The 24,856-nt window shown below is 46.4% G+C and overlaps 1 protein-coding gene across 1 annotated transcript in view; it reads left to right on the forward strand.

Annotated features, from left to right (window-relative positions):
* Positions 1-17,931, forward strand: part of XKR7 (XK related 7) — a 37,220-nt gene extending 19,289 nt beyond the window's left edge. Inside the window, exons 4-6 of the mRNA XM_044659782.1 lie at positions 4-559; positions 15,225-15,424; positions 16,979-17,931. Of these exons, the coding sequence (XP_044515717.1) occupies positions 4-559; positions 15,225-15,424; positions 16,979-17,931 (1,709 nt within the window). The remainder of the gene's footprint in view (positions 1-3; positions 560-15,224; positions 15,425-16,978) is intronic.
* The last annotated feature ends 6,925 nt before the right edge of the window (positions 17,932-24,856 follow it).

Here is a 24,856-nt window from a genome sequence, read left to right on the forward strand (position 1 = left end):
CCGGCCCGGGCCCGGAGGGGGCGGCCGGCGGGGCCCGGGCCGGCACGGGGCCTCCGGGGGCTCTGGGGGCCGGGGTTGGGGCTGGGGCGGGGCTGCTCTCGGTGGGGGTCCGGCGGCCCCGCTACAGCCTGTGGGACTGTTGCTGGGCGCTGTGCGCGCTGCTAGTCTTCTTCTCCGACGGGGCCACCGACCTGTGGCTGGCAGCTGACTATTACCTCCAGGGCCAGCGCATCTGGTTCGGCCTCACGCTGCTTTTCGCGTTGCTGCCCTCCCTCGTGGTGCAGCTGCTCAGCTTCCGATGGTTCGTCTATGACTACTCCTCTGCCGGAGCTGGGCCAGGTGCAGCCACGACCGCTTTCAGCACCAAGGACAGCACCAGCGCTAGCGTCAGCGCCAGCGCCGCCTTCAGCACGAAGGACAGCGGTCCCGGCCTGGGTCCCGCGGTGTCCGCCCCTCCCGCTCTATCTGGCGCCCCGCGGCCCCATCGCCGCTGCTGCCGCCTCTGCGTCTGGCTCCTGCAGTCGCTAGTTCACGTCCTGCAGCTTGGTCAGGTCTGGAGGTAGGAGAATAAGGAGCTTTTGCTGGGTGGGATGGGGTGGGGGGAGGGAAGAAGAGGTCTGGGAGGGGAGGATGGAGACAGAGAAAAATGGTGGGGGGAGGGTGGGGAGGGACCGGACTGATTCATCTCCTTCCTCATGTTTCCCAGCCCCACCCTGTCCTCTCCTTCTCTCCTGCACCTCCCAGGGGGTCTCCACTCTGGCCCCACCTGCGTGGGGCAGTATAAGGTGGGGAGCGGGGGTGAAAGAATCACAGAACGTCAAAGCTGGAAAAACCACCTCAGAGCTTAGAGGCCATGCAGTCAAACCCTCTTGTTGTAATGAGGAGGAAATTATGGATCAGAAAGAATAAGTGACTTACCCAAAGTCACAGAGCAAGTCTGACAGAGCCAGGACTAGAATCATGATTCCAACTATAAGCCTCTTTCATAGCTTCATTGAATGTCAGAGCTGGAAGAGACTTTTTACAAAGATAATCTAATATAACCCCCTCATTTTATAGATAAGGAAATAGAGTCTTACAGGGTTTAAGTGAATGGTTTAAAGTAATACTGACAGTAAATAACAGTCAGAAGTTGAACTAATTTGTTCTGATCCTAAGGTCATTGCCTTTTTGACAATATCATGCTATTTGGAAACATTTGTCCTTTTGGTGGGAAGAGGGAAATAGGAGAAAGCTAAGGAATGATAAAGAAGCATTTGGAGAAGGGAAGCTTTGAAAGAGAAGGTTGTGGGAGGCAGCAGAACTTGTCCTTTCTTTGGTTCTCCACCCCCACCCCTTCCTGGTCTGGAGAGCATTGGGAATGAATCTTTTTAGTTGAAAAGGTGGGAGGAAGGGAGGATTCATGGTGGGGTTCAGAGACCATAAGGGAAAAAAGGAAAAGTTTGGTTTAACTTCCAGGGGAAGGGAGACCTTAAAGTTTTTCCGCAAAGTTGTTCCAATCCATTTCAATTTATTCTAATTCCCTTCCTTCCCAGGTAGCACAGTGGATAGAGCACCAGGCCTAGAGTTGGGAAGACCTGGGTTTAAATCAAGCCTCAAATACTTCCTAACTATGACCCAGGCAAGTCACTTAACCCCAATTGCCTAGCCCTTGACCTTCTGTCTTAGAGTTGTTATTACAACAGAAAATATGTTTTTTTAAAGTCTGAAGGTCTACAGTCAATAATCAATAATCATCGAGCATTAATTAATCAATCAACATCTCCATTCTGTTGCCTCTTTTTAGTACCCTAAATCTGTTTCTTCCTCTTTCTTCCTACTTTAAACCCCATGAAAGGGGATCCTAGGAGAGGAACTTCTCCCACTGTTTCACGAAGGATTTGCAGACTTTCTGCTCTCCAGCTATGGCCCTTTCCCATTGTTGTAAAAGCTGCTTTTTCAGGGCTTCCAGCTCTTAGTGTAGTGTAGTGCTAAGAGCATAGAAGACTTTGGATCAGATTCGACTTTGCCATTTTCAAGCTGTGAGGTCTTTTACAAATCTCTTCTCCATTCTATGCCTTACTTTTCCCACATGCAATGCAAAGAAAATGAACTAGATTATCTCTAAAGTCTCTTCCAAATCTAATATTCTTAAGTTCTAAGGTTCCTTCCAGCTCTGGTATTCTGACCAGTTTTTATATTCTTGATTAGGACTAGATTTGGGGATAATGATTCTACACCCCACCCCAATGGGAATTTGCCATCTCTCAGAGCCCATAAAGGAAAAAGAAAAGCTTGGTTTAGCTTCCAGAGGAAGGGAAATCTTAAGGTTTTTTTTTTCCACAGCGTTGTTCCAATCCATTCCAATTTATTCCAATTTCCTTCCTTCCCTGGGATTGGGAACCCTTTGAGCTGAGCTAGATCTAAAAGAATGTTCCCTCAACAAAGGCAATGGGAAACCACTTTGAGAGGGAACCTTGCTTTTGTAGTACCAAGAGCTGGAGAATCTTGTAAGAGTACCTTCATTTAAAAGAATGAATTTCTAATGATGAATACATCTTCCCCATTCTCTAGTCAATCCATGTAGGCCTTTTAATAGAGTAAACTCCTCTGCTGTTGGGATGAGTCAGGCCATCCTAAGTGCTCCTGTCCTGACACTATTTGGAGAAGGAGAAATGTGGCCCATTCTGCTGAAAGAAGCACCAAATAAGTCAGGAGGCCTGTGTTCTCTATCAGTCCCATCTCCATTAATAACTATGATTACATATTAGTTCTTTCCCCTTTCTTTGGCTTAGCTTCCTAATCTGTAAAATAAAGATAATATTTACCCCTCATTCTTCAGAGAAATCTTGTGAGGATCAAATGAGATAATGGATGTGAAAGTGCTTTGAAAAGTATAAATCACCATACAAAGTATATAGTATGTCATCAGCATCAGCATCATTATCATTATTCTCTACTTGGCTTGGAAGATAGAGCACTGATTTCTGGGTTTTATTCCAGTTGCCTACTCCTTGAATCATTTTGGCTGTGTAACCATGCCCTCTCTAAGCCTCAGTTTTCCCATCCTGGGACAAGGCCTGTCACTGGCCAAGATGATATACTTGATTTCCCTCAGACTGCCCCAGGGAAAATCACTATCCATTCAATGCATCATTATTATTAGCCTGACACATAAAAATAATCAAGTCTATATCCAGGAACCAATCTACATTTATCTTTCCCTTGACTGAGTGGACAGATGGAGAGAGATATATTTAGATACTGAAATGGTAACTTCCTATTCTTGGTAGCCAAAGCTTAGTTCCCTCTGTCCATCAGCTTAAGTCCTAGATAACTGGCCTTTACTCACTAGCAGCCTCAAACCACACCCCTTCCTGCCTGTCAAAATCTACTTACAATGAACTACCTCTGCTTTCTTTGATTAGTCAAGAGCTGTCCTCAAAAAGGGCTAGAAGGGCCAGCTAGGGAGCTCAGGGGATAGAGTGCCAGGCCTGAAGTTGAGAGGACCTGGGTTCTAGGCTGCCTTCAGATACTTGTGACCCTGGGCAAGTCACTTAACCCTAATTGCCTAACCTTTACCACTCTTTTTCCTTGGGACCAATAAGAGTTTTTCTTTTTAAGTCTATTCCGGAGATGACTAGGTGACTTAGTGGATAAAGAGCTTTAAGACCCTTACCTTTTGTCTTAGAATCATTATCATGCATTGGTTGCAAGGTGTGGCAAAGGCTAGGCAATTGGGGTTAAGTGACTTACCCAGGGTCACCCAGCTAGGAAGTGTCTGAGGTCACAATTGAACCTAGGACCTCCCGTCTCATTCACTGAGCTACCTATCTGCCCTGCTCCCCACTTCTCTTTAAGCCTCAGTTTCTTTCTCTAAAAAATGAGGATGTTAGACTTGATAAATATAGCTTTGAAGCTTCCAGGGTTCTTAAAGGTCATCTGGTTCATACCCATCATTTTACAGATGAGGACCTTGAGGGCCTTAGAGATGAAGTGACTTGGTAGAGGTCACATAGATAGTGAGTCAAAGAATGGAGATTCCAACTCTTGTCCTCTGACTCCAAAGTCAAATACCTCCAAAGGTCTTTCCACGGCCCCAAACTGAAGTCTCCTTTCAGTTCTGGAATTCTATAACTTTAAGTGGTGTATACTAATTCCAGGGGAAGACAACTGAACGGTTTGTCCTCCCCTCCATCCTTACCCTCCTCCATCTTACTCCTGATTTCCTTCCCACTTGGGCAAACCTGAATTCCTTGAGTTCTATACAATGCAATACAAATCTATGAATTTAACTAAATAACACAAATCCTGAGCGAGTAATTGAGTCCACTTCTGGAGTGTTGGGGTGAGTGGAGCATTCCTATGTGTGGAATTATACTGACCTAAATGGTTACTTTTCTTACTTTAGTCAAGTCATTTTTACCTCTCAGAACCTTAGTTCCCTCATCTGTAAATTAGGATCATAGAATTTAGAGCGGGAAGGCATCTTAGAGATAATCTCATTCAATTTTTAATTTTTTTTCAGATAAGAAAACTGAGGTTTAGAGAACTTAAGTAAGAAGGTTACTCTTGTAGCAGAGGTGGAAATGGAAATCATGTTTTCTGACTAAATTCTATGCTCTTTCAATTGCCCCAAACTGACTGTACTAAATGCATTTATAGGGTTGTTGTGGAGACAATGCTTTGTAAGCCTATAGAAATGTAAAGTATTATTGTTGTGTTATCAGGATTTTCTGGATGGAAGATTTCCCCAAAGACCTGGGCAAGGGCGCTGTTGAGGCCCAGGAGGAACATACCTTTTACACAATGAAAAAATCACACTGTCCTACACCTAGCTTAGGATGTTAAAATCATGAAACTCTAAACTAGGAAGAATTTTGGAGATCATCTAGTATGACCCCGTCTTTTTACAGAAGAATAATCTGAGACTAGGAGAGAGAAAGAAATTTATTTACCAAGGTCACATAGAGAGTAAGAGGCAAAGCAATATTTGAACTCAAGTGCCCTAACTCCAAATTCATTGTTGTTTGCTGTGTGATTTTGGGCAAACTCCTTCCCCTCACTGGCTTTGTTTCCTTGTGGATAATGAGGTGGTTAGACTAGATTATCTCTAACAGAAAGACATTTTGTGCCTTTTAGGGATCATTCTTTGAAAATCTCAAAGTATTCTTCCTGAGTGGAGAACATCCTTTCTCCCATTTTCCAGCCTCCCTCCACTCAGAGCTTCCTGGGTTCCCTTCTCTCCCTGCCTGATAGGGTAGCAAGAGGCTTGAGTTGAGAAACGGACTCAGGGGTCCATATGCTCAGACTATGGGTCTCTCTTCTGCCTCCACTCTGGGGAATGTAAAGCCAATTAAGCCTGTAACTCTATACCTGACCTTTAAGACAGAAGGAGTTCTCACTCAGGATTTATCTTGTGCTAATCTGCAGCTTTCTCTGGAGTGGACTGTTAACCTGATAAGTATAATTTACTAAGCCCATTAGCAAGAAGGGATTTGGCAATAAATTCTATCAAGGATCTCTGGATCTTTGGACTCTTTCTAGTCATTCTGGAGACTTCCCAGATTCATGGGCAATAACTTTGTTAAGGGAGGAAAAACTGGATGTCAAATCATCAGAACTGGATTAAAATCCCAGCTCTGACTCAAAACTGGGACCCTGGGCAAGACCTTTTGCCTCTCTGGACCTCAGTTTTCTCTTCTGTGAAAAGGAGACTAAAAGTTATGATCTCTAGGTCTGCTTCTAGCTCTAAATCCAATGATCCTGTAGTGCAATGAAAAGAACTCTGGCGGCTTAGGGAAACTGGATTCCAGTCCCAACTCTCCAGGTCATGTAGCAAGACTGGAATCCTGGGTAGATAGTAGTGAGGTGGAAGAGCTGTCTTTTTGTGGTCATGAAAAGCAGGAAAGAAGTTTAGCATCCTTAGCCCTTGATCATATTAAGGATAAAATACTGGGGCCTCAGTAGGAGAGTAGTGGAGAGAAGTTTGAACAACTTAAGTGATAAGCTGGACAGCAAGCCTATTAAGGAATGGAACTAGGAAATGAAGAATTTCTAGTTTGGGAAAGAAGCTAAAGTCAGTGTATAATGATCAGACAGATTCTTGGACTCCTGGCACAGAGTCTTCCCCACTGGTCAGAAAGAACCCCAGGGGTCCCCAGCCCAACCTTCCACCCACTGTAGAAACCCCTCCACAGCTTTCCCAAAGATTGGCCAACCAGCTTCACCTTGAACACCAATGATACAAATAAAAGCTCATTTCTAATCAAGAGCATTTGGAATTGCTACTTAAAAGAAAAGAACAGCCCACATTCAGAGGAAGCTTTACAGTTTTTTTCCTCCACAACTTTGAGAGGCAGGAAATATAAGCATGATTTATTTCCCTTTTACACTGGAAGAAAATGAGGCCTAGAGAAGGATCATAGATTTAAGACTAGAAGGGGACCTTGGAGAACTCTAGTCTAACTCCCTCATTTTACAATTGAAGAAACTTAGATTCAGACAGGACACATGATTTGCTTAAGGATACAGAGCAGTAACAGGGATGGGGTTTGAATCCAAGTCCCCCAATTCAGCAATCTTGACACCTTGGCCATGATTACAGAGTTAGTCAGTGGCAGGCCAGGACTGGAACCTGAGTCTTCAGACTGCAAGTCTGATTCCCTTTATATTTAGAAGGGAACTTAGAATATACAAGGTAAAAGACTACTGCTTGAAGGGCTCTAACACTCCAGCTCCCCTAGTCCAGCCCCCTCATTTTGCATTCGGTAAAACTGAGGTTCAGAAAGGGAAAATGAATTGGCAGAGGACACACGATCAAGAACTAGAACCTAGGTTTTCTGACTTTTGGCCCAGGATTGCCTGAGGGTTAGAAGTGAGGTAAGTAAGAAGTGGAGTCTGGGGACTGGGAAATGGTGAGATAAGTCTAGGGGATGTAACCTTTAAAATATGCTAAGATTTGCTGAGATCACAGAATCTAAGAATGCCAGAATTGGAAGGGACCGTAGACACCATCTAGGACTTCTCATTTCTCTTTGAATCCCCAGGGCATAGCACAACACCTGGCATATGGTAGGTGCTGAACAAAAGCATCTTAATTGATCTTATATTTTCTGATAAGGAAAGTAAGACCCAGGTTAGTGAAGTGACTTTCTCAGAATTATACATCAATTCAAAGGCAAATTGGAACTAGAACCCAAGTCTTCTGAGCCCCAGATTAAGGGGTCTTTTCACTTCAACATACCACTGATTTTTTCTGAGCTCCAAAGAACTAGATTGAAACACTGGAGTTTATGCATGGGATTCCTTCCAGATTATTAGACTATAAATTCCTGGTCTTTGTATTCGTGTGCCAAACAGTGGACCTGTAAATAGTAAGCATTTAGTAAATGTTTATTAAATTTATTTTATCCAACAAAATAATATTGTTTCTGCTATGTCCACAGTATTATACTGATAACCTTGGGAGGAAGGGTGTATGATATTTTTAAAAACTCCATAGAAGGGACAGGTAGGTGGTTCATTGGACGGTGTCAGACCTAGAAAGAGGACCTAGGTTCAAATGTAACCGCAGATACTTCCCAGCTGCATGGCCTTGGGCAAATCATTTAATGTCAGTTGCCTAGCTCTTCTTACCACTCTTATGCCTTAGAATCTATTGGTTCTGAGACAGAAGACAAGAGTTTAAAAAACAAACAAACATCCAAACCATAGAGGTGACTTTAATTAGTTTAATAGATCTGTGACTGAGAGCGTGCAGGAAGTCTGGGAGCAGGAGCTTAGATTCCTGGTCCTGTAGCTATGGGGGTAACTATGTAATGATGGGCAAGTCACATAATATGGATAAAGCTCAGCTCTCTCATCTATAAAATGGAAATAATGATGTCTGTGGTGTCAAGCTCATTGAGTTTTGGTGAAGATCAAATGAGGTGAGGTATATGAAGTCCTTTGCAATATAAATGCCATCTTTTATTATCTAGTCTCCTTTCTGTCTCCTACTACCACCATCAATACTACTTTGTAGAAAAGGAAACTATGGCTCAGGTAGGGTTTGTGGCTGCCTAATGTCACAATGCCAGTAAAATAGCAGAGCTAACATTCAACCTCAAGTCCTCTGGTGCCAACCTCAATGCTTTTATACTACTGCACACTACACTGTCTCTGCCAGATGAAATTCTGGTTTCTCTCTAACACAGAAAAAATTGTGGTCTTAAGAGAGAGGAGTCTATCCCAGTCTTCTGACCAGAGCTGGAAACAGAGTGGCATAACCAGGATTTTTTCCCTAGGGCACCTGGATTTTAGAGAAAGCTGACAGGACTTGCAGTTTTTGAGCAGCTCAGAAACAACCAAGTTCAGTACCAGTGAGTCTATCCATCTTGTGCAATATTTGGATTTGAGTGACATCTCTGTGACATCATTGGTCCTCTTCAAAAATGAAAGACAAGGGGGCAGCTGGATGGCTCAGTGGATTGAAAGCCAGGCCTAGAGACAAAAAGTCCTAGGTTCAAATCTGGCCTCAGACACTTCCTAGCTGTGTGACCCTGGGCAAGTCACTTGACCCCCATTGCCTAGCCACCTAGCCCTTACTGCTCTTCTGCCTTGGAACCAATACGCAGTCGTGATTCTAAGATGGAAGGTAAGGGTTTTAAAAAAATGAAGGACAAACAATTCCAGTAAAAGTAATTGGTTATATAAGAAATTCCTAGATGCTGCACCTAAGTGAGCTCCTCTGTGGGTTTGCCCTGCTCCCTTCACAGAACAATTTAAAAAAATAAATTGTTTTTTAAAAGTTGATTTGAAGACACATTTCATGCTATTTGCCATGGACACATAGATTACTAGTCATAGCTATTTCCTACCCACATACCAAGGTGGGTATATAGTGAGTGAATCAGAAGGTAAGTGATTACAATCAAGTTCTTTGCTGACATTGATCTCTTATTCTACTCATCCTTCAAGAAATGAGCCCTTCTCCATAAAAGGCTCACCATTGTGGCCATCTAGGGACCAAAGGGAGGATTCTAGGCTATTAAGGGGGAAGGTGGAGAGAATGTAGTCCCTCACATTCAGGCTTGGAAGATCCCTCATTTTGCATAGGTCTTGAGTTGAAACCTGTGGTCCTCAAACTGTAGTGGTGGGGAGAGGAGTGTGCAGAGAGAAGTCCTAGACAGCTGAGTGGGAAATATATTCCAGAGAGTCTCTTACTGGCCACGCTTTCATCACCTTCGTTGACCCTTTAGGGCTCATTAAGAAGAGCATTTTTCTAAAGATAGAAGAGGAGAAGGAATGCTGTGTGTGTGTGTGTGTGTGTGTGTGTGTGTGTGTGTGTGTGTGTGTTGGTGGGAGCAAGAGAGAGAAGGCTTGGGGTGGAGTTCTTGAAGGATTAGTATGATGTGGGAGGTTCACATATTCTATGGGCCATATCTCCAGGAAAAGAAGCAGTGGGCCCTAGATGTTGGCCTTTTAGCCCACTCCTCTAGGGACAGATCTTGTGGCAGACTCCACGAGAAGAGACAACTAGCCTATCCCTCTTTCTGGAGGTGTTGAGAGAAGGTTTCATAACCAAGCCTGACCAAGAATCATAAAACTATAAAAAAAATAGAACGTGATGTGGTTAGTAAGTGGTGAAGCTGCAATTAGAACAAGAGCTGAGAGCAGGCCAGGAGATTATCCTTAGGCAGGAGAAGAAGAGGTGGAGCTGCAGGAAACTTAGAATTTAGGTTACAGCTAGAAGGGACTTAGTAATCATTTAGTCTTGCCCTTTCATTTTATGGAGCAAAAAATTGAGTCCCAGAAAGGAGAGGAGATTTGCCTAAGGAAACACAATGATTCGGGCATCAAGATAGCCAAGTGGATAGAGTATCTGGCTTGGAGTCAGGAAACCTCATTTTCCTGAGGTCAGATCTTACCTCCGACTCAAGGGTGTGTGTCTGTGTCTGTGTGTGTGTCTGTGTCTGTGTCTACATGTCTGTGTCTTTGTGACCCTGGGCAAGTCATTAAACCCTTTTTGCCTCAGTTTCCTCATCTCTGAAATGAACTGGAGACAGACATGGCAAACCACTGTGGTATCTTTGCTAAGAAAACCCCAAATGGGGTCATGAAAAGCCGGACACAACTGAAAACAATGGAACAACAGCAATCTGGATGGTCTTCAAGGATCCTTCCCAATCATTCCTACAACTTCTGGTCTCTGACCCAGGATCTGAGGGATAGGTGTTCACTCTTTTTTTTTTTTTTTTCGAACCTTTACCTTCTGTCTTAGAATCAATATCAAGTATGTAGAAGAGCAGTAAGGGCTAAGCAGAGGAGATTAAGTGACTCACTCAGGGTCACACAACTAGGAAGTGCAGGTGTTCACCTGACTCATGGTTTTAAATTCTTTACTTTCCACAAGACTGGGTACCACTCCTATATACTTAATAGGTGCAAACTTCAGAATGGGCTTATGACAGTCATTTTTTCATGTCTGCACCGTTTCAGAGTAGCTAGGGTGTTTTCTAGAGAGAGAATTAGAACCTTCTAGGAGAAGAATTTTTAGCCTGAATCTGTTAAGATGAGTTAGGAAGAGAAAAAAAAAACTCATGGAGAAGGACACATGCAGAATCTCAAAGAGACCAACAGATGGAGAAACCAAGGATGTGAGAGACACCCAAACAGACAGAGGGACCCACAGTTGGAAGGGGGTGGAACGAAGAACAGCTGAGCATAGGCATACAGTCTGACCTAACACTGAAGGAGCTGGGGATGTTTGGAGGGATCAGATTCACCCCAGGTCAGACAAATGGTTGAGATAAGATCAGAAGATAGATAGGTAGGCAGACTGACCTAGGATCATGGAGTTAGGACCTCTCACTGAGACTCCATCTGCTCACCAAGTCCCCCTTCCCTTCACTGAGACCTCTACCATTTTCTCTTAATGATACTAGGGAGATGCTTATCATAGGTGGACATGAGATAAAGGGAAGAGAAGTCCAGCTTTGGAATCAAAGGCCTTAGGTCCCATCCTCTACTCTCGGGGCTCATGCCATATTCCACCTCAGGTTTCTAGAGAAACCATCGTCACCACCAAAATTCACATTGACATAGCACTTTTTGGTTTGAAAACCTCTTTCTTCACTGCATCCCTATGCACTGTCTAATACAAATATTTACATACCCATTTCATAGAGGAGGACACTCAGGGAGTCTCAGTAACTTGTCTAAGGTCACACAGGTAGTAAATACTGGAGCTGGGAGTCAAACGTGATCATCATAATAATTAACATTTATATAGCACTTACTTCTGTACTATGGTAAGTAGTTTATAACTATTATCTCATTTGATCCTCATAACAGCCCTCCAGTTAGATGCTGTTATCCTCATTTTATACTGAAGGAAGCTGAGGCAGACAGCAGTTAAGTGACTTATCTAGGATCACACTGCTAGTGTCTGGGGTCAGATTTGAATTCAGGTCTTCCTGACTCCAGGCCTAGCATTTAATCCACTTGGTCCACTGCACCAAGTCAAAGGATGCTTTTAGACATTTTTTAGAATTCCCAGAGCAACTGGAGTTAGTCAAAATATTCTCTCTCATCCAGAATGCTAGATTTAATCCCAGAAAAACTTGCTTCACTCTGAATTTAGGGAATTCAATGTCTGGTCCAGGGCCAAAAGAGTTTGTTATGATGTTGGTTATGGATGTTTTCTATTACAATTAAATGATGAAGAGAGTTCCAAAGAATTCAAAGATCTTTAAAGGCCTTAGTTTTCTCTTCCTCCCTGAGAAGCCAAGGGGTGCCAAAGATGAACAGACCTCTCCCTGCTAAAGGGAAAATGTAGGCAAAGAAAAGCAAGGCATAGTAATGTAATGTGATGTAATGGGGCATGTTTGGAAGAGCCCAGAACTAAGTGTCAGAAGGACAGGGTTTTAGTTCTAGCTCTGCTTAACTTTGGACAAAGTCACTTTCCTCTGGACCTGTTTCCTCTGTTGTATAAAGGGTGATAATCCTTGACTTGCCTCCTCCATTGGCTTGTTTTGAAATAAGCATCTTGTAAACTAGAAAGTGCTCCAGAAACAGGGGTTATTACTTAGAATCCATGGGCTACTTCTCCTAATTCACAGACTGCTCTTGGGCAAGAGCTGGCATCTCCGAGCCTCAGTCTGCTCACTTGTTAAATGGGCTTAATATGACTTGCATTACCTTCCCACCCCCTGCCACCCTACACAGGTGGGGAAAGAGTTTTGGAAACCCAAAAGCTCTCCAGAGAAATGTGAACTACTTCTCCTCTCTGAAGGTCCAAGGTGTCCTAGCTCTGGACAGAGTTAATCATAGAAACCTCAGGCCCTGCATTCCAGGAGGACCTCATGGCTGTAGAATGACAGTCAGACAGATGGCACACTCCCCCACAAAACCCCACACACAGAGTGCAAACCCAGAACTCTGGGCTCCTCTATCCTTTTTTCTCTGTTGGCAGATATCTCAAGCTCTTGCTTGGGTGGGATTAGCTGGTCAGTGCAGGGGGAGAAGGAGGTGGGGATTCATCTCTCTCTTTCCTTCAGATCATACAGATGGGGCTTCCCAGGGAAGCCCAGGTCTTGAAGAAGGACTCCAGTTGAGAGTCAAGGATAAGTGGCTCAGAACAGGGAAATGAGCAACTGTAGCTTTACCTCTCCCGCTACACAGAGAAAGAGAGGTAGAAAGGGAGACATCGGCAGAGACAGAGAAGGAAAGAGGGGGAGGGAGAGAGAGAGAGAGAGAGAGAGAGAGAGAGAGAGAGAGAGAGAGAGGAGGAAGAACGAGAGGAGGGAAGGAGGGAGAGCTAGAGGAGGAGAAAGAAAGAGACAAGGAATGAGGGAGAGGTAGAAGAGAAGAAAGAGAGAATTGGGAAAGGAGTGGTGAAAGAGAGAGGGACCTTTTATTTGTTGTTAGCTCTGGTTCAGATCCCTGCTTTGCCACACACTAGATGCATGACCTTGGACACTTCTCTAGGCCTCGGTTCCTTCTTCTATAAGATGGGGATGATAACATTCGCCCTACTCTAGCTCACTGGAGTGTTATGAAGGTTTGTAAACCTTAATGCACTATAGAAAAGGGAAATCATTATTCATTTTATTATTATTATTTTGCTGCGTCTAGAACTGGCTTGAATGGAGACAGGAGGCAGAGCAGGTGGGTGGGGGCAGAGGCTGCCTGTCATGTGGTGATCGATGCTGGTGGGTCTGGGAGCTGGTCCCAGGCCCTCCTTCGATCCTCACCCTGACTGAAGCCAGGCAAACAGATGGCACTCCAGGCCTTCCATTGGGACCCCCCCCCCTTCTTCTCCAACCCCTCCTCCCTCGTCCCCAGGCCTTGTTCACAGTAGGACCAGCTGCTCTCTTCTTCCTGTAAGAGCCTGGAGCTGCAGGGAAGAGGGAAGAGGGGAGGGTGACAAAGACTACCAGACTGGGTCAGCTTCTGGTAAATAGTGACCACTTGTCCCAGGGACCCTGGTGGAAGGCTAGAAACCCCCAAGGCTGAAGAAGGTGAGGCCTGAGGGAGCCTCAGTGAGGCGGGGCAGAAGGATGTTGGAGAGGGAAGGAGTCTGGATTCCTTCCAGAGGAGACTGGGCCAGTCCCAGCCTCCTAGTAGCTCTTGCTTCTGCTGCTACTTCTCATCCCCCAACCGAATGCCCTTCTGAGTCAGCACTGTGTTGTGGACAGATATCCCCACAAAGAGTAGGGGCCACTATGATTGGAAAGAGCATTGGGCTTGGACTCAGGAAAGGAGAACTAGATCCCAGAAGAAAATTTGACCTCACTACCATGGGACTATGGGCAAAGGTCTTCCCTGGGCCTCAGTTTCTTGGTCTATAACAGGGGTCGGCAACATATGGCTCTCTCTGGCTCTTTTGAGGGTCAGATATGGCTCTTTCTGCAGGAGCCATAAAGTCAATTTTTTTTTCAGGCGCTGTTACAGGAGCGCGCACTGTGAGCACTGTACGGCTCTCACGAAATTACATTTTTAAAAATGTGGCGTTTATGGCTCTCACGACCAAAAAGGTTGCCGACCCCTGGTCTATAAAATGGGGTTGCTAATAGTTGACAAACAAGCATCCTCAGAGGCTGAATCTAGAAGAGAGTTATCAGTGGCGAAGAAAAAAAGAAGGAGATAGGAGAAAGGGGAGAGGGGAGAGAAGAAAGAGAGTGAAAGAAATGTGAATGAGAGGAAAATACTTTGTAGACTTTAAAGGGCTATAGAAATGGAACGTATTACTATGATTAATCAGAAATGAGTTCTAGTCCTGGCTCTTAATGTATGAGCTTTAGTATCTATAAAATGAGAGGATTGGACTAGAATGGGCAGCAAGGTGGCACAATAGATAGAGGGCTGATTAGGAAGTTAGGAGTTAGGGAGTCCTGATTTCAAATCTGGCTCTTATTAGCTGTGTAACCCTAGGCAAATCACTAAACCATTGCCTGCCTCAGTTGCCTCACCTGCAAAATGGAGACGAGAATGCCTCGCATGGTGGTTGGGAAGATGAAATGAGATATTATTTACAAAAAGTGCTTAGCACAGTGCCTGGTGCCTAACAAGTACTTAATAGATGCTTGTTTCCTTCCTTTCTTAAACCAAGGTATTAAGGGGTCTATGGATTGATTTCAGGGGTCCATGAACTTGGGTGGGGAAAAAAATTACATCTTTGTTTTCATTAACCTCTAACTGAAATTTGGCATTTACTTCTATGATGAATGTAGGCAACAAACATTATCCTGAGAAGATGCCCATAAGCTTCTGAAGATTGCCAAAGGGGTCCATGACCCATAAATGGTTAAGAAGTCCTCGCCCCAGATCAAAATTAAAGCCTTCATACATAGGATATGGAGTCAGGCGTCTTGGTTTTGAATCCTAACTCTGATATTTAAAAGTTATGATTTAAGCAAGGCTTTTAATCTCTCTGAGACTCAGTTTCTTCTCCTGTAAAATGGAAATAATCATCCTTGACTCCCAGGAGTATTGAGGACAGTGCTTTGTAAGCCAGAAAGCACTCAAATGTGAGCTGTTATTACCAAGGCCTCCATCCCTCCCTCCAGGACACTGTCTGCCAGGAGTTATGCCCTGTTCTCTGCTTTTCTGCCAGGCCTGCCTGCCTGCCTGCCCACCCTCCCTGGGGAAAATTCCCCTCCCTTAAGGAGGGTTTGGGACTGGTAACCCTAGGTAGCTCATTTTCCCTCCCCTCCCCACCTCCATACACACACACCTGCCCACTGTCCCATCTTCCCCAGGTACCTCCGGGCCATGTACCTGGGTCTGCAGAGTCGCTGGCACGGGGAGCAACTAAGGCGACATTTTTATTGGCGCATGATGTTCGAGAGCGCTGACATCAGTATGCTGCGCCTGCTGGAGGCCTTCCTGAAGAGCGCCCCACAACTTGTGCTACAGCTCAGCATCATGGTCCTCCAGGGAAGCATCGAGGCCCTACAGGGTGAGGGCCTAATGCCTCCCTCCTCCCATATTCCTCCTTCACACCCTCACCTGGGCCCCCCCAGCTCCTCGACCTAAGACCTCCTCTTACCATTGACGTGCCCTCTAGGGTGTTCCCAGCCCTTCCCTCAAAGGAAGTCTTCCCCTGTACCCCTAAGCTTTCCTCTCTCAGCCAGTCTCACCCTAGCTCTCCCTCAGCCCCTTGACTACCCATCTTTCACCTGAGGGCTCCTCCCCATCCCCTACCACTTCTCTCACCTTTCTGGCTCCCAACTCCTCCTCCCTCCCAACTTCTCATCCAAAGAGCCTTTATTCTTCCCAGTCCCTTCTCTGGGAGACCCCTTGGCATGATCCCTTTAGCATCGATGGTGACAGTGATTTGTGGCTGAAAGCCCCAAGGTAGGTCAGGGTGTTTGGTCCCTGGCATATTCTCATTCCTCTGAGATCTGGCCAAGGCCTTCTCCCTATTCCTTGATGTTCACACCTCTGTCTTTTTCTCTGTCTCAGTCTCTCCTTTCTCCCCTACTCATGCCCTAGGACTGCCAGGCTGTCCCTGGGATCCTCTTTGGCTCCCACCATAATCCTCCCAAAGCCCTTTGGCTCAGTCAGCGAAATCACCTGGTTGGGTTCAGCTCAAGTAGCCCCAGGCTCAACTGAAGTGTTTGGCTTGGCCCGGACCTGTCTACCCTCCAGCTCCCTGAATCATCCAGGCCTCCATCTACTCTCTGCTTCTATTCTCTGCCCAACCTGTGGCTGGCTCCTCCCCATCTCTCCTTCCCTCTCCTTCACTCTTTCATCATCTCTCTATTCTCCACTTTTCTTCATTCTCTTGCCTTCTTCCTGACCCCCTCTTCTAACCACAACTGCTGGTACCCTCTTCTAGACCCCCATCTCCTTCTAATCTCACAGACCCTAATCTAGACTCCTCCTCAGCCCCATCCCAGCTCCTCAGGTCCTGCCTCCTGCCCCTTTCCTCACTCTCAAAAATCCCCCCCATCTCCCACACCAAGCCATCCCATCCATCAATCTGTCCCTTGGTCCTAACCATAGTTTCCTTAGGATTTTCCCTACAGGAATTTGACTCTGCCCTCAGGATGTAGGCGTCCTGAGATAAGGTGAGGAGAAGGAGATGTGGTAGAAAAGAGTGTTGGATTGAGAGTCAGAAGGCCTGGGCTTGAATCCCAGCTTTACTTACTACTCATTCCACTCTGACCTTCAGCCAGTCTCTTCATACCTTTGGGCCTCAGTTTTCACATCTGTAAAATGAGTAGGTTGGACTAATGACCTCTGAGCTCCCTTTTAGCTCCAAATCTATGGTTCTATGTCCTCTTACCCTATCTGCTCTCAGAGACCCTAACCCTGACCCTTATCCCCACCCCAACCCCTACCACCTACCTCTTGTCCTTATCTCTCCTCTCAGAGACCCTGCCCCTAACACTGAGCCCTCCTACCTCCCTCTCGCTACCCCCCTTCTACCACCCTTTGGAGACCTTGTCCTATCCTTAACCCTGGCCCCTTCCCCGCCCCCTCCCACCTCTGGCCCCTGTCTCCACAGGTCTCTCAGCCTCGGCCTCCCTGGTGTCTCTGGCCTGGATAATCGCTTCTTATCAGAAGGTGCTTCGGGACTCGAGGGACGACAAGCGTGCCATGTCCTACAAGGGGGCTATAGTCCAGATCCTCTGGCACCTCTTCACAATAGCCGCTCGAGCCTTGGCCTTTGCGCTCTTCGCCAGCGTCTTCCGGCTGTACTTTGGCATCTTCATCGTTGCCCACTGGTGTGTCATGACCTTCTGGGTCATCCAGGGGGAGACAGATTTCTGCATGTCCAAGTGGGAGGAGATCATCTACAACATGGTAGTGGGCATTATCTACATCTTTTGCTGGTTTAACGTCAAGGAGGGACGCAGCCGCTGCCGGATGGCCACCTACTACTGTATCGTCCTGGTGGAGAACGTTGCCCTAACGGGCTTCTGGTACTACAACCACAACTTTCCCACTGACTTCAGCGCCTTAATCATGGTGTGCGTGGTGGCTGCTAGCTATGCCCTGGGCATCTTTTTCATGCTTGTTTATTACTGCCTCCTGCACCCCAATGGGCCCATGTTTGGTCCCCAGGCTCCTGGAGGCATATTTCCTGAGGCCGTGGGCCCTGGCCCTTCTGGTCCCCCTGCTGATGCAGTCACCAGCCCCCCACGGTCTCTGCCCCGGACTACAGGTGGAGAGCGGGATGGGATCCCTGGAGACCGGGACAGTGGTGCACCAGCTGTGTTCCAGGTCCGGCCCAGCCTCCCTGCCACACCAGTGGCCCGCACCCCCCGGACAGAGGGGCCTGTGATTCGAATAGACCTGCCCCGAAAAAAGTATCCAGCATGGGATGCCCACTTTATAGACCGCCGGCTCCGTAAGACCATTCTGGCACTTGAGTATTCATCCCCAGCTACCCCTCGCTTGCAATACCGAAGCATGGGGGCCTCCCGGGAGCTACTGGAGTATGAGACCACAGTATAAGATGCTCCACAACCATCAGGGTTGGGGGATAAGGGGTATGGAGGCTCCACTCCCCTAAACCAGTCAGTGTTGAGCTTAGAGTCTAAGAGTGGATAGGGCTCTTGGGCCAAGGGTGGCAGGGAGGGGAACACGATGATCCCAGCCAATGGAAATCCTCTTTCCCTTTCCTTTGCAATTTTTTGGGTGAGTTCATTGGCACCACCAATGCCCTACCCCTTGCCCTGGCCCTTGTAGCTCCTATACCCAGTCCATCAAACTCCCTGGGATCCAGGGACTTAACTGGTGCTAAATTTCCCCACCAGGCCCAGAGTCTTCTCTGCCATATGACATTTCCTGCCTACCACCAATGCTACCACCTCTGATGAACAAAGGCAGAGAGGCTGTGGGTTCCATTAACTGAATCACAACTCTCTGTATGGTATTGTGGGGACCTAAAGGATTGAGAAAGGATGGTCTAGAGACTCTAGATGAAAGAGGTCTGGATTTGAAGTTAGAGAATTTGAGTTCAAATCCTGGCTCAGGTGAGTCATTGGACAAATCAAGTTCCCTTTCTGGGTCCAGGTTTTCTCTACTATAAAATAAGTGGGTCAGACTAGATAATCCTTAAGGTCCTTTCCAGGTTGTACAACCTTTGGGTGTTGATGGGACCTGAGATCTAGATGAAGTAAACATATGGCATCTTGAACTCTACAACACCATATGTAGGTGTCTGGGCTGAGCTGAACCTTGAGGTTGATGGTGCTGGCCAGGATGAAAGTTCTACATTTTGGAGTTGTTCAAGGGCCAAATTCCAATGGCCAGACTCCTGGATATGGAGAACTTAAGGCTTTGGGATCGTAGGATTTAGAGCCAAAAGAGACTGTAGAAATCATCTAGTCAACCCCCTCATCTTTCAGCCAAGGAAAATGAAACCCAGAGTCCTATCAGAAGGAAATTGTTGACCTAGAAATTGAACATAGTTCCTCTGGCTCCAGCACCCAATAAGTCCAGTTTCTGTTATAACACCCTTCCTATGCCAGAGCATAAGGGAGTTTTTAGAAAACTGTCTGGGGAATGCTTTGGGTCTATACTTTTTTTTCCTCTAGTCTCTGTTATGCAGGTTCTAGATGCCTGTAAAACTCTGGAGAAAGTGTGTCTATGGGACCTTCTTGGTATTACAATGCTTCCTTCTAAGAACTGCTGCTGAGATCTAGACTCTGTCCTTATTAGGAAGTTTGGGGATAAGGAACCCATGTATGAGGAGAATCAGAGGATTCTAGGCTCATAGAAGCCTCTAGGTTCCTGAACACTTTGTGACACAATTGCCATCAAAAGGAAAAAATATGATTTTGAAATTATTGGAAATTTTAAAAAACCAATTACTAAGGATATCAATTCTGTCCATTGTTTCCCAGTTGGGAAACTCAAGCTTTGGGGGAATGATAGGAATTTCTGGTTTTCAGCCAGCCTCACAGCTATAGCCCCTGCCCCAGGGTGGCTGGGAAATGACTCCTTTGGCTTTGGGACAGACAGAGCCCAGTGTCCTGCAGATGTCTCCCAAGGCTTTCAGACAGGAGTCAGGCTTGGAGCAGCCTCAGGGTATTCCTTGGGAGGGAAAAAGAAATGCTCAGGCCCTGGGAGCAAGATCGATACATTCTCTTCTCCCATAGAAACCCTAAAGTTGGGATGGTGTATTCCAGCCCAGCCTCTAAAATGGGACTGATGGGAGAGATAAGACCTGGTCCGAAGACTAAAATATGAACTGATCATGAAGGGAATGGAAATTGAGACTAAGGCCCCTCTGAAAGGCCAAGTTGTTGTCTCAGGGCCCCAAACTGGTTTGGGGATTGAAGATGGAGTAGGGTTAGAAATCATTAGTCCAACCATTTTATTTTACAGATGAGGAAACTGAGGCCCTGGAATGGGAAGTGACTTTGCCGAAGTTTATACAGTGAATTAGAGGAGGAACAGAACCCAAATTTACTGACACCCAGCCCCTAGATCTTTCCCCTAAACTGTGAATCTTCACTCAGGCGGACACTGTCTCTACTAAAGTTGGTGGGGGGCATTGCCAAAAGGGCAAGATTTAGAGTACAAAGTAACTCCCAATGTGCACACAGGTGTACACTCAGATATCATGCATCTAGATATCCATCCACAAATTACATGACATTTGATGCAACCCCCACTGAGCACACATAGCATTTCTTCACAAATATCCCCACACAATGAAATCATATATACACCCTGCCATGCCAACACACAGAGCTGCTTCTCCACCTCTCCCACCTTCCTCATCCACCCCAGGAGAGTCCCAAGTGGTCTAAACAGCATAGAGTTGAATGAGGGGGCTAAGACCAGGTTGGGGTAGAACTTGAACCTGCCCAGACCTGCCCTAAAGATAGGTATGTCCATTTCTCAGCCAAGAATGACTTTTGGATTCCCCTGGCCTGGTTTTATAGAGAAGGAAATTTAAGATTCAGATTGAAAATGGGTTTTGTCCAACTGGTGAGCATCAGAGCCAGGGTTGGAATAGAGGTCTGCATCCTTCTGAGGATCTGTGCCAGAGACATAGGCATGAGCCTAAAAGATTATCAGAGTCTAAGACTTTCCAGAAGTCTTAGTAAGAAAATAGGGGTGAAACCTCTTCCTTCTCATTTCCCAGAGGGCTTAGCCCCAAGGACTCCAACTCCAATGAAGGTCTCTTTCCACCACCAGATAAGGAAAGGAATTCAAGAACCCAAAGGTCTGGGGGCAGCTCTAAGAAAAAAAAAAAAAAAAAAAAAGGTGTTCGAGTCTCTGAAGAATCTAATATGTGAGGTTCCAGGATTCTCTCTGCTCAAATCGGAAATGCTTCTAGTTTGGAATGCTTCCAAAACAATTTGGAAGTCTCAGCTTCCCAGGCTCAATGAATTCAGAGCTTGAAGGGACCTTGGAATTCATGTAGTCTTAACCTTTTAGTTTACATAAAGAGAAATTGAGGGGGCAGCTAGGCAGCTCAGTCAGGCCTGGAGCCTGGAAGACCTGGACTCAAATTTGACCTCAGACCTTTCCTAGCTATGTGACCCTGGGCAAGTCACTTAACCCCCATTGCCTAGCCCTTACCGATCTTCTGCCTTGGAACCAATATTTAGTATTGATTCTAAGACAGAAGGTAAGGATTAAAAAAAAAAAAAAGGAAATTGAGGCCCAGGGGGATAAAGTAATGTCTAAGATTAGACAGCTAGTAAGCAGCAGAGCCTGAATTCAGACCAGGTCTCCAGGATTCAGGACTAGAAGGGACCTCAGAGATCATTTTGATCCAAGTTCTCATTTTAATGCTGAAGAAACTGAGGCTCAGACTCAGAGTCAAAGAGTTAGTGGATGGTGAAGTCAAGACTGAAACCCAGATCTCCTGACTCACAATCTGGGGCACTTTATTTGATTGTTTCTAAGCTTGGGCATTAGCCCAATCCTGGGGCTAGAAATAGAAACTTGGGTCTAGGAGGTGGCAGGGCTTAGCCTTCAGTTGTGTGAGCTCTTGATCAGGGATGCCTGAGACATTCAGACCAGGTTCTGGCTCTGGCTCTGGTTCTGGCTCTGGCTCTGACTACCCAGGCTTCCCCCAGGGGTATCTATGGTGTCCTTTTGTCTTCCTTCCTGTGACATGATCTACCTCAGCTGCTCTTTCTGTTCCCTGCTTGGCTATTGGATGTCTTTGTCTCTCCCTCCCACATTCTTCCTTCCTGGGACGTTCCTAGGGCTCTCTTCATTCCCTGAGGTGAATGTGAGTCATAGAATCACACAATATGATAGCTGGAAGAGACCTTAGAGACCTTTCTCTTTACAGATCAGGAAACAGGCTCAGAGAGGGAAGTGATTTGCCCAGTCACACAGTTAACTTAGCAGCAGAGTCCTGGTTCCTAACCCTGATCCCCTGATTCACAGAAAAAGCCAGAAGGGAACCAGGAGATCATTTAGTCCAACCCTCTCATTTTACAGATGAAGAAATGAAGGCCTAGAAATGAAAGAGGCATGACCAAAGTCATAAAGAGAGGCAATAGCAAGAGTCAGGATTAGAAACCAGTCTCCCACCCTTTCCACTACCGTTTAGTCAGATCGCCAAAAAGCTTTGCTGATAAGAGTTGGGATAGGAGGTTTTACCAACACTGACATCTCACCTCCACCCCCTTCCTTCATGATGCTTCTTTCTATGTGGTCCCTCAGCACTGGAGGAGGCATCAGATTCCTACCCTCTAGGATTCTGGTAGAGGACTTAAAGTGTTTTACAAACCATAAAGTCCCTAATTATCATGATTATTTATTAGATACCAGGTTATGCTCCTGACTCATCATGTTACCCTCTCTGAGCCTCAGTTCCCCCTGTAAAATGAAGGAATTGAATAAGATCATCTTGAAGGTCCCACATAGCTCTATGATTCTGTGAGAAGGTCATGCTGAGCCCAAGGGTCCTCTAAATTCTCCAGTTTTGCTACCAGGTCATTATCAGTGGGCAAGCAAAGTGCCCGGTCCCATGGGAGTGAATTCCATGTTGTAATCCCTGACACTGCCTACCCTTTCGGGTCAGCTGTACTCACACTGTTCTAGTCACTTAGACTTTTGTCTCTACTCTAGTGGCCCACAGGACATACAATCTCTCTCTCTCTCTCTCTCTCTCTCTCTCTCTCTCTCTCTCTCTCTCTCTCTCTCTCATCTAAACACACACACACACACACACACACACACACACACACACACACACACAACCACCACCACCATCATCACCGACACCATATGCATTAGCCATGGTGCCCCATTAGGTTCCCAGGCTGATCCACACCAACCACATTCATCATACACCCAATGCACTGACTGTACCATGTGCCTTGTTACCACATCCTCCTCCCTCCCCTCCCAGTACAGCACAGAACCTGCTCCCATCAAATGGTCCCGGTTGTTACTGATACCCTGGGTATCAATTCACTGCCTCCTGGGTACAGACAGCCCCCACCGCACACATACACCTACCCCATTCCTTTGTCCTTATTCTCCATCCCCAAAGGTTATACATTTCATTGCCTCTTTCATACCCACATCCTGCTGCCAGATACACTGATGGCCTGGCTGACTAGGCTGCCTTTCTAGGGGTCAATGGAGGCCTTTTTCTATTGTTCACTGCTTTATGGCTGGTGCCAGGTCAGCTAGAAGAGCCAGATCCAAGCAGGAAGCTTGGGGCAGCCCCAGGCAGGGGGATGGGGTTGGGAGGGTCCTGTTGGAGTAGGCAAGTCTATATTCCTGGGCTGGAGCAGGAAGTCTCTCAAAGGATAAGGGCTCTGTTGAAGGGAGAAGAGAGAAGGGAGTCTGCTCTTAGAGAACAGAGTAGATGATCTGGGAACCTTCTCTCCTCTTCCTGTACTGTGGACATTTCTTGAGTGCCCTTGTCTTTCTGGACCTCTGAATTCTTCATATTCTCAAAATCTTGAGAATTAGAACTCTCAGAGGTCCACTCAGATGCCTCTTCCCTTCTCTATCCTAACCTCTGGGGCTGTGAAGAAACTTGGACCTCTCCAAGTTCACCTGGGAAGCTAAGGCTCTAGCAGCAGCTCTTTGGGCCTGAGGAGAAGGCTTCCTAAGTATAGATACGCAGGATAAGCTTGCTGCTGTCACTCTTCCCAGGTTCTTCCCCTTCTAAACAGGGCTGGGAGGGGCTGAAAAACCTAATTCCTGCTTCCCTCCATCAGATGCTTAGAGAGAAGTTTCCAGCAGCCAGGAAGGGAGGTAGGGCTGCCTCCCTGAGATCTCAGAACTAGGGAGAACTTGAATCTGCTACTTGTCTTCTCCCAAACAAATGAGACTTAGATACAAAATATGAAGGGATTTAGCACCTGGAATTTAATTCCCGGCTCTAGAGCCTAGCTGGAGCCAGAAACCATTCCTGATTTGACTATATAGGACCAGGCCAGGTCTAGACCTCTAGAACTATGCCTGTTCTGGATTGGCCTAACTACTAGTTCTTAACCTTGGGGGCCAGGGGAAGTGGGGGCAGTGCAGAAATCACCAAAACCTAAAGGATGTAGTTGGAAGTGAACTTGATTCTGCGTAATTGGGTTCATTGGGTTCTGCTTCTGTTTCTCCTTTCTGCTAGGGTGCTGGGTTTGATGGGACTTAGCAACTTTCCTTCTGGACTCCCACCCCCTTGCCCTTCCAATAAGAGAGTCCTAACTTCATCTCCAGTGTGGCTAATTGTGGGTCCCAGGAGCTGTTCTCCACTCAGAGACCCCTGACAGCCCCTATCCTTCCCCCTGATCCCCAACACATACCACCAAAGCCCCCTGGCTCTTCAGGGACAACCACTGTTAAAGGGCTAGGATCACATTCAGTGCCCAGTGAGACCAGGTGCCAGGACCTATCCCTACCCAGGGATTGCCCCACTAAATCCATACAACCCACCTGGGCTCTGGGGCCATTTAGTAAGGGAGGACCCTAAGTCAGATTCCCCACTGCCTCAGGAGACCTTGAGAAAGAGTATGTAGGGATATACAGAAAAGGGTTCCACAGACTCAGCCTCTTCTTTGCTCTTTCTAAGCTTCTTTCCCTCTCCCTTGAGGATGAGAGACAGCACCAACCTGTTGCTAAAGTGCTTTAAGATGCTTTGCAAGAATGGGCCCAGATAATGCCAAGCCATGCGGGCAGCATCCCAGAATATGCCAGGTTTGGGGGGTTAGTATGGAAAGGTTCCTTGGTCTGCAGACTTTGGTTTGGGTTCCCTACCTAGTGAGGCTGCTCGACCCTTGGGATGGGGGTGGGGGTGGGCACGGGTATGGGTGTGGGTGGGAAGGAAAGGTTTGGAAGATACCAGGGGTTGTGTGTGTGTGTGTGTGTGTGTGTGTGTGTGTGTGTGTGTGTGTGTGAGAGAGAGAGAGAGAGAGAGAGAGAGAGAGAGAGAGAGAGAGAGAGNGTGTGTGTG

This window comes from Gracilinanus agilis, chromosome 2 (assembly GCF_016433145.1).
Source record: "Gracilinanus agilis isolate LMUSP501 chromosome 2, AgileGrace, whole genome shotgun sequence".
Taxonomy (NCBI): domain Eukaryota; kingdom Metazoa; phylum Chordata; class Mammalia; order Didelphimorphia; family Didelphidae; genus Gracilinanus; species Gracilinanus agilis.